Source organism: Amblyomma mixtum, chromosome 3, assembly GCF_055824585.1.
Source record: "Amblyomma mixtum isolate Tamu chromosome 3, ASM5582458v1, whole genome shotgun sequence".
NCBI classification, from domain to species: domain Eukaryota; kingdom Metazoa; phylum Arthropoda; class Arachnida; order Ixodida; family Ixodidae; genus Amblyomma; species Amblyomma mixtum.
Window position 1 is genome coordinate 55,450,682 of NC_143014.1, and position 10,454 is coordinate 55,461,135.

Below are 10,454 nucleotides of genomic sequence, written 5' to 3' on the forward strand. Positions count from 1 at the left end.
TTTAGAAACAAGAAACATTAATGTTTAAATTTTCTCAAGATTTCTTTTAAAGTAGATATGAATCGCAGCACCTTCAAGTAAACCCTACAATTAGGAGCGTAGCTTTAACTATCGCTTTTTAATCTGTGCGAAACTCAAATCATGCTTCAAAAGCAGATGCTTGCTTGCTCAACAATGAAGTACAAACCTTGTATGCTACGGATGCTTTAGGGTGGTCTGGAGCTAGTCTCAGGACTTGCTGAAAGTGCTGAAGGGCCTTCTCAATGTTGTCCTCATAGTAAAAACACAGGCCCCTCACATACACGGCATCTGCATTGGTTGGCTCAGCTCGCATAATGTTTCTAAAAAAAAGCAAAACTAATTAGGTACCGAATGCACACACATAACTGTGTGGAAAAGTCAGGATACCATGCGAGCCATGAAAAACGTGCTGCATTTCACACTGGGCACGCAGTCTGAAATTTAAAAGGGCATCACAATGATCGCATTCAGAAGTGCCAGCTGCACTTCTCGATACCAGAATGCCAACCTAGACTATGATAAAGTTTATGCTTTTCACAGCTCCAAAAGCATGCAGACTTCACTACAACAGACCATAAATGCCCTTAAGTAAAAACAACAGACAACACATGCAACAAAAATACGCTCAACACACTAAAAATGCAAACACTGGTAGTTTTTTAATCCTTTCCATGCCACAAAAATCAGCTAAATTTCATCAGCATTACTGAAACTTTTTTTTTTTTTCAGGTTGTATATGCAGAATTTTGTGTTTTTCAAATTTGCAAACTTTTTTTTAGTATTCCTTGAAGTTAAGAAGTCTAAATTTGAGCAAACAGAATCTCCCACATGACTGAACAACTTGATTTACAGATCTATTGGTGGGCTTCTTACGAAAACAAGTCATTCAACCCCACCCAAACACTGCAAACACGACCTTGGGGATTTTTTACTGCTGGAGTTACAAGAAAAAAAGAAAAACAGTGGTGCAACTTGGCGATCCAATAATGTTGTGAAACAGCTCACAGGCAGCAACCAAAAGTGCCACAATCTATGTGCGGAACCACTGCTGCCAACGTCTTCCCTTGCAAAAGCGTCCTCCTTAGTTCCTGAACTGAGTTTCTTTCCGATTTCTTAGGATGAGAAAGAAATCGAAACTTTTGTTGCAAGTATTCCTTAGTTTCTGAACAGAGTTTTTTTCTGATTTCTTACGATGAGAAAGAAATTGAAATTTTTGTTTTAAGCATTCCTGCTAATTCGTAGTGAGCAAGCACCCACTTTTCTTGTGCCACTCCTAATGTGGCCAGCAGAGTGCAAGTAAAATTCCACAAAATAGAACACCTGCTGCAGTCCAGTGTCCGGCACAGCAACAAGAGGCAAAATTATGCACCCAGTTTATAAACAGTGTCCTGAAAGATGGACTTTAACCCAGAACAAGCCAAGCTTGTCACTGGGTATACTAAAATGAGAGCGACATGCCCACTAAAGCAAAGAACTTAAACATCTCTTATTACAGTCCACTCTTGATAGTTTGAACCTGACGAGGACTGAAAATTTGCTCCAATTATGCGACGTTCGAATCAAGCTGAGAGTTTTTAATATACCTAATGCTTACAGAACACGAGTAAGTTCGAATAAAGCAGAAGTTTAAATTAACCTCAGGCAGCTGGTGAGAAAAGGGCCAAAGTGAGAGACGCTATTGATCACCAGCCACTAGGATGTTTGCTTTAAATACATAATAACAGATACAATCATAACTGACTCCTCATTTCTGGTTATTAGTTTTTATATGCCAAGTAGTAATAGTTGTCAACTAGTTTCGAAAATATTTATGAGGAATGAATTATTTTCTCACTGCTGGTTTTAAACACGAACACAGTATCTTGGGAAGGTAGGAGTCCCACAGGTGGCAAAACTGATGCATTGCTTTTCAGGTCAAGACGATGCAGACTGCAGAGGATCAGACCTTTTAGATGACATGCAAAGTAGTCTGCAGTCTACATGACAGTGATATGCAAGGTGAGGAACTGGACTTGAACCCAGAGCCAGACTCCTCAGACACTGCTTCACGGCCACCTTCGAAAGCTTCAAGGAGAGAAAATATTATTCTAATGCGATAGATCTGGCTGGTTACAGCAGCTACATACTCGACGAAAAAACGACAGGAAGAAAAAAAATTGCATTACACGAACTGAAAACCTGCCCTCATTGAAGAGATCATTGAAAAGGCTGTATTGCATAGATACATGCAAAAGGGAAAAAAAACTGCAGCTCCATCAGTTTCTCACCAAACATCTCGCAATGCTGTCAAACAGACATCATCATGTAGGCGCTTAGTATGTGGAGCGCACGCCAAAATGTGCGAGAGCTGATGGCAAAGCGAAAAATGCAACATCATACTTTGCACGCCTGACTCCTTCAAAATTTTCCATACACAAAAAAATGTAGAAGTGCTGAAAATTCACGCATGCTTTGAGAACCAAATAAAACAAAAAATGGACCGCTGCGACTTTTGCTACGCAAGTTGCTTGGCAGGGTGATGGTTCGGGCTAGTGGGCAATACAAGAGGTTCCATAGCGCGAAACAGTTAGGAACAAGAAATGTTTAACTTCTATTAAACGCTTTATTTAACAAAGCGGGCCAAGAGAGATGTGGTGAAGACGTGGCTTTCCAAAGCACTGAATAGGTTGTGCACATGCATAATGAAAATAGGTTTCAACAAACCGGTCTTCTGGCAGCTTGTTTTCTGAGGTGCCTAGTAATCGCAGTTACAGAGGACCTGCATAGGCAGGACAAGGATACAAACCCAAGCAACCACAGATATCCGTCGGACGTACGAGCTAGATCCGAACGTCCTTTGCCGAGATCGGACGTCCATCGGACGTACGAACACAATCCGATTTCGGATATCCGTATTCGTACATCCGCCGGACGTACGGACAGTGTCCGCTTTCGTATATCCGCATGAGAGACGAGGTGGACGTCCGAAGGATGTAAGGTCGAGTATTTTCCCAGGCCATGAGTATGGACGTTTTTTATTTCACAGAAAATTTGAGTCTTTCGTGTATGTATACTGTTTTATTTGCATCAGTTGGAGGGTTTGACGCGAAGACGTTTGTAAATTGGTACGATTCCACTCCTACCTGCCGTGCAAGAGCCGCCAACGAGCTAAATTTATCTAAGTGGAGAAGCAGGTGTTGCAGAATTTTGCAAGAACTCAGTGACTAGTTTTATATTTATAAAACTTCTCCAAATTAGAGGAGTTACGTGACATGTCCACCGTTTTGCTAGCTAAACTTGCCATTGAAACCATTCGTAAGCATTAAAACTCCCGTGCATTCTGCTATCACCATCATCATAGATGTCAGTTCGCGGTCAGACCAATCCAATCCATCAGTACGGCTCCGTAGCGCTGTTGTTGTTTTGTCGCGTAGTGTTGTCGCGCAGATCTTTATAGCTCTGTTATTATAATGTGTGGCTTTGTTCGGTCTGTGGACGAAAGTAGTATGTAACTTAAGCAATTCGAAAGATACGGGAAGCGCCTGAAGCTCTGGAACACCGGAATACCGTACTGCGTCGACCTTGGTGTAAAGAAGGCTTAGTGCACATGTGATTGCCTACGAAGGTATGTATCCAGTACACTTCTTGGAACTTTGCTTCTAGGACAATGCAGCATGCTCATATAACATTCGTTCACAGGACAGTGGGAGCAGTAAGCGCGAGGAGATGGCTTGCCCAAGTGTGTGCTGTTCTCACACTTTCGGGAGCCTACATCACACAGCTGCGGGAGCCCTCAACTCGCGCGACTAATTCCCACTCCTCTTCAAAGTTGCGGGACGGAGTGTTTTCGCATTTGTTAATTTTTAAGGCATCGCTATGTTCACTGTGCCTATATAAAGAGTGGCAACGCGCGAAAAGGCAGACCATAGGAAGCACGTGAGGTCGCAGTGGTTCGCAACGGAAGCTTTGCGGCTTTCTGTGCACAGTCGCGTACAGTGCTGCGCAGGTTAGTGCCCTAAGGCCCATGAAAATAAATAAAGAACAGATACATTGTCAAATATGGTGTGGAAAAGTGAGAGCTGTTATTGCCTTATACTTTGAGGTGTTTGTTAAAGTGCATGGTCTGTTATACTAGGAGCATTAAACACTTCTATTAATTGGTTCCTGTTATACTTGGGCTGCTGCATTGTGCCATTTGTTTCACATGGCTGATGTTTGCCGCGTTCTTTTTTATTTCAGAAATCCTGTGGGAGGGAAGATTACGGATGTGTGTCCCAAGCTTGCCACATTTGAAGAGTCACATTTAAGAAATTTTCCGAATGTAACCCATTGCTCTGCTGATGTATCATCAACCACAATAAAATATGCGTGCTATGCATCAAATTGTTTTTGGTTTTATTGCATTGCGCGGAGTGAAAAAAGCACGCGTGCACCATATATGTGAATATTCGAGAAAGATCCGCCAATGGACGTACTCAACTGGACGTCCGTCGGCGGGCGAACCGTATACCTTTGGCCACCTTTCGGACGGCCGACGGACGTCTACCGGCTGTTTGCGGATGTTCAGCGGACGTACAGAACATCCGAGGTAGACCTCTGTCGGCCGTCCGAAGGATATCGGTGGTTGCTTGGGAAGGTACAGCTGAACACGAGAATGTTAACAAAATAGTGCTGATGCCGTATATCCATAAGCTGTCACAAGCTTTCAAAAAGAATGGCCAAAAAGTGGGGGTGAAGGAAGGTTTGAACGTCTGCACCAGAGAAATTGTCTCGCATGTGCAAGGCCGCTAGCCCTGACAGCACCTTTCAGAATTACAGCTCAGTAAAGCACCAGAGCCCATTTGCACAGTGCACTGAAAACATTGTGTACAAGATACCACTTCTGTGTGGCAAGTCGTACATAGGCCAAACGGGCAGTCCCCTAAATGAGCACTCAAGCAAACACATCAGAAGTGTTTTGGAAGGGAGGTCTGGACATTTGGCACATCATTGCCATTTTAACAATTGCAAACCCAGCTTCGATGAATGCCAGGTGAAAGGAAAAATGCAGATAAAAAAATATAAAAGTAATTGAGGCCTTTGCAATGAAAAATTGTGTGAGCAGTACCTCCTTAATCACTGTCAAGAAAAGACACTGCCTTCTTGGATGCAGAGCAGTGTGCTAACTTGTGAAATGTGCACACCAGTTTTCAGGTTCTTTTGGTTCCAATTGGTTTAGTTTTGCTTTAGACTGAGATACGTGTTGTCAAATTTCACGCTGTCAGACTTATGACCTTTCTGTGTTAACCCTCTTGCCCCTGGTTCGTACCTTTACAAACCCTGTGAGTGCCAAATAAACCGTTTAGTGGAAGTTCAGTGCGTGTGTCTTGTCCGTTCGTGGTTTTGCACCATGGAACGTCATGCAAGTTGCTGCCTATTGATTCCGGTGATCAAGGCAATGCTGCAACCCCAAAAGGACTGTGCTGCAGCGCTGTACAGGTAACCCAGACCTAGCAAATAGGTTAAATGAGCTAGATGACTGTCTACTACAGTTGACTATGTGCAAATATAACATGGTTTGCACTGTACATTACCTAAAGCTGCCTTAGCACAGCATACACTGTTTCTAAAACCAACTAATGAACTGCATTTTGGACTCAAGATTTCATTAACGTAAGCAAATTGTATAGGTTCTCCGAAAGTGAAATGGAGCATGCATTTGTAGAACAATTTGCCTGCTTTGCCCATGCAACTATTGAGGTGAACAGAACACGTCTGATACTGGTCAGCCATATATGTGCCACGTGCACCCATGCTGTATATATGCGCATTCACTGCACCACGATTCAAGTTTTAGTGCACTAGCACTTGTAGTGGCCATCCGCCACATTTAGTCATGTGTTTGTCTGTCTGCTTGAAGCCTGCTTTGTGGCAGGTGGCAGCTCAATTAATAGTGAGAGGCTGCTCGGGAAGAGTAACCAGGGCCACAACCCAACCCAAGCAACCAAAGTCCCACCAATGGCAGCACCTGCCATAGATGGGCAGTGGCGCATTCCTTGACTGCTACACCACAGCACCAGGAGTGGTAGGAAGATTCCACGGGATCTATGAATGTAAAGAATGACCAATTCCACATACATGGACATTAGCCCTTTGCCGCAATCTGAACAACGGCCATCCGTGAACACTGGACCTGGACACCGGAACCGAAGTGAAAACCAAACTGCTAGCACACCTAATTCGCAATTGGCGTAACTACGCAAATTGACCACAATTTTTTCTCTGCTCCCGTGCTCAGTTTTATTTCTGCAGTACCAGTACACTCTCCAACTCAAGGATGCATTCAGTAAAAAGATCCGAGACTTACTCAGCAATCTCACGAGCACCGGTCAACCTCTTCAGCAGTGCGAGACTCTCTGCTTTGAGCACTTCACATCTAGTGCAGGACACGGCATGCTGCAGCACACGATCCATGTAAAAAATAACCTGGGTAGGCAAAGGAAAAAAGTATGAGACAAGTAGAGCAAGTGCTATCCGCATGCATTTTTTTCACCAGGAAGTAAACCCTTAAAAAAATAACTGCCTTTTATCTTGCTAAAAGGGTTCTGAAACCTTTCTTCAACATCATAAATAAAGCCACCTGAGAGTTCAAACACACAACTACCACTTGTGCCTTCTCTGGCTGTGTAACATATAGACATAGGATTTTGCTAAGAATGTCACAGGTGTGTTTCAAACACTCACTGACTTCAGACATCTGAACCTCATTTGTGACTTGTTTTGCACCTACACACACAGAGGGAGGATTGCGATGCACCTTTTCATAATCTTGGGCTTCGTAGGCCTTGTCTGCTTCATCTAGGAAGTGCTGCAGGATCTCTATTGTTTTGAGCAGGCGAGGGACTTCAGCCTTGTGCAACCCAGACAGCGCACTGCCCTGGGTGTCTAACTCGCGTAACAGCTGCAGGCTGCGCCTTGCAGATCCAAGGTCCCCCAAGGCTATGTGGCATTTGACTTCACGCAGCAGGCTTTTGGCGTTGCAGGGATCCTTCTGCAATGCCAGGCGGCAATCATCCAGAGCTGCCCTGTGGTTTCCCAGCATCATGTAGCAAGCTGATCGGTTGGTCACGTAGGCCATATTGCGCCCATCAAGTTCTGCAATCAATATCAATCAGAGGCTTCAGATAAGCATTCCAAACACTGCACCAAAAGTCTAGAGTTCCACCATCCAAGGTTCTTGCACAGCTCTCTTTCTGGAAATTCCATCTTGCCAATCGCACAAGTTTTCTAAACTTCCACTCCAGGTAGCCTCCAATCCATATCCCTATGCTCAATTTACACACAAAGAGCTCCCTGTAAAAGAGCTGGTGAAAATAACAACTGCCCTGCCACAACTTACCAAATATCCCAGAAAAAAAACATGCTCAAATTCCCCACCGAGATGTAGTTTTTCCTGTCTTTATGAACCTTCCAAAATAGTTTTCTAAGGATTCCCATCATCATACTTTATTACCCTCAAGTAAAGTTTCTTCTATCAAAGTATCAAAGTTTATACGCCAGGTATCTACTCCAACAGATGCACCTGCTAGGTTAGCAGGTTTTAAAGTTGAAATTGCTCTTGAAAATATAGTACCCAAACAACAAAACACACAGAAAGTTGGGACAAACCGATTGCTTCAGTGTAGCACTTCACAGCGTCATCGTACTTCTGGAGGCTGTACAACTCATTTCCTTGCTCTCTTTTCACTTCGGCCAACCTGTAAATATATAAATAGCAGACACATGCTCAGCCAACATTTCTTCATGTTACTCTGTGAACACCACCAATTTTTCATGGAAAAGGTTTGATGTTTAGATCCAACTTGATGCTTGCATAAAAGGTATTTTCATATTAAAAAAGAAGGTAAACTTCCCTGTGAGAGCAATTTAATATATGCAAGGGCATTATTGCTGGAAGGTGGGTTACATGAAAACCGAAACCATGCTGAGTTTAAAAATATACGACAAAAATAATCAACCAAAGCAGTGACTGAAATTGATCAATTACCCAGTCCTATGTCTACAGATATGGGAAATAGCTGGGCTAGACAGTTAAACTCAAATACTGCAAGCAGTTTTAACATGGACTTCTTATGGCACTTTCAGCATGGAGCGCATATAAGTAAAATATGTACTTTGCATTCTTTGGTAACACAGCTGTAAAACTTTAACCGAGCAAAAGTGGTGACAAAGTTGCAGGTTTAATCCAGTCATAATAATGTCGTTTTACTAAACGACAACCAACATGCTGCCTGCTGCCTTTAACACTTTACTTGCATGCATGAACTGGTAACTGCTTAGACGCAACTTGAAATGTTTCCCACTCTGTTGCCCATAGCATCTGCTAATCACGCAACAGCAGCCTTGCAATTGAGATGCAAGCAAGCTTCGGCAACCAAATTGCCTAACTCTCTGCAGCTTTAATCTCTTCTGATAACGAAATAAAGAGACTCCTGAAAAGACATGCAAGCTTAGCGGAGTGTGCCTTGGGTGTGGGTGAAGTCCCCTTGACAATTCCATACAAACCATGCTACCAATGGTGGCAGTGTGGCTCCAGCTGGAAGTCCCAACAATAACAGGATGCCACACACGTCACCCCCGTCTAATACAAGGTGGAAAACAAAACACCCACCATGGTAACTCAGCGGTTAGGGCACTCAGCTACTGAGCCGGAGTGCCTGGTCTCGAACCCGCGTACGTGGCGGCCGCGTTTCAATGGAGGCGAAACGCAAAAGGCGCCCGTGTGCTGTGCAATGTCAATTAATGCATGTTAGAGATACCCAGGTAGTCGAAATTATTCCGAAGCCCTCCATTACGGCACCTCTCTTTCACTCCCACTTTCTTTGCCTCCCTCACGTCGCGGGTGAGGTGTCCACCGAGAAGTGAGTGTTACTGCATCATTTCCTTACCCCAAAAACCACATTTCTTAAAACAGAATGCATGAACTGTTCAGGGGAAATGTTTGGAAACAAGCTGCGATATACAGGCATGGACTTGCCCACAAATCTAATTCTGGGATCAACATCATCTTGGCGCATGCATTACAGCATTGAAAAAAAAAAGCGTGGAGGAAATTTTATTTCAGGAAAAAGGAACAAAGCACTAAAGAATAGTGCACATCAGCTCGTATAAGCACTTCTGTGAACTACTTGGAAAGGCCGGAAAAGTGACCAGGAAAAGAAGACCAGGCCCCACCCCTAGTCATTTCCATCCAAAACCAGGCCAATGGCCACAGAATTCGGTACAATGCATGTACCCTGCCCCTTTGTGCTTTGGACTGACCTTGCCTTGTGCGCATCCTCGACTTCCACGGGATCATCGCCGCTGAGGACGACCGCAGTCGGAAGCGCGGCATGTGGCACCGCAACAGCAGTGTGCGCTCCTGTGGAGGTTACGAAAAAGTACAACTGCAGCCTGACCATTCCCGCGCTGACCGCAGCTTCATAGTCCCATGGCACTGGTACACCGTTCCATACAGGGACCGCGTCATAGAAGCGGTAGCACAGGTTGTAAGTGCCACAGTAGGTCAGGCGCACGAAGCGGCAGAGCGGCCAGATCAGTACCTCACCGTCGTGCGGGTACATCGAGTACGGACTGATGTCCCTCACAAATTCCGGAGGCACATAAACAAGCGAAAGGAGATGACGCTGGAAGCCAAACTTCACGGCTTGTTCGACGAACACGCTGGTTGACACGAAATGCGGAAACGGCACCGGCGCCCCGCCAGTGCAACAGTAGCTGGCAACACCACGGTACAACACCGGGGGAATGTTGCAGCAGGGCGGAATATGACGAAAGGCCCGGATCAACAGGCACCAGAGGCTCTTGTAGGCAAACGCACGCCAGCTTTCTTCAGTGGGCCGAGCAGCGCGACAGGCGGCGTTAAAACTCACGCAGATGTGGGGGGTTTGCAGCGTGTAGCAGATGACCGCCAAGTAGCAGTCCCTCTCCATGAAATTCCACAACGGGGACCACGGGTCCTGAGTCCCGTAAAACTCCGTCGCCATCTTCCACGCCACGTGGTACGTGGGGTCCGCACGCAGCTCAGAAACGAGAATTCTTCCGAGGACTTGAGGTGGCATCTGATCAGCCTTCGCCAAATAGAACTGAAGACCGCGATTCGCGGTGTAGCAGTCTGCCAAGGAGCACATAATGAAACACGTTTCAAACCATGCGCCACAACGGCGCCTGTCACCACCGGTCGCACGTGCTACTTCGCAGCCCGAACGAACAAAACACGCATTCAGCGAGGGGGCGCTAAACACAAGAAACTTGAACAGAGGGAGAAAACAGGAGGGAAAGAGAGACGTCACTCTCCCTCCCCCCACCCCCGAGGAGGGGGAGACACCACCCCCCTCTCCTCCGCCCCCGAGGAGCACTGCTTCTCTCTCAAGGTCACAGCATGACAGCTGGCCACCGCTGAGGCCGGCGCTACC

At 45.4% G+C, this 10,454-nt stretch overlaps 1 protein-coding gene across 1 annotated transcript in view; it reads right to left on the minus strand.

Annotated features, from left to right (window-relative positions):
* LOC149350247 (dnaJ homolog subfamily C member 7-like) overlaps window positions 1-10,186 on the minus strand; it is a 30,358-nt gene extending 20,172 nt beyond the window's left edge. Inside the window, exons 1-5 of the mRNA XM_089576861.1 lie at window positions 9,301-10,186; window positions 7,648-7,736; window positions 6,797-7,134; window positions 6,347-6,465; window positions 188-341 (exon numbers count right to left, since the gene is read on the minus strand). Of these exons, the coding sequence (XP_089432987.1) occupies window positions 188-341; window positions 6,347-6,465; window positions 6,797-7,134; window positions 7,648-7,736; window positions 9,301-10,169 (1,569 nt within the window). The 5' untranslated portion in view covers window positions 10,170-10,186. The remainder of the gene's footprint in view (window positions 1-187; window positions 342-6,346; window positions 6,466-6,796; window positions 7,135-7,647; window positions 7,737-9,300) is intronic.
* Window positions 10,187-10,454: the final 268 nt, after the last annotated feature.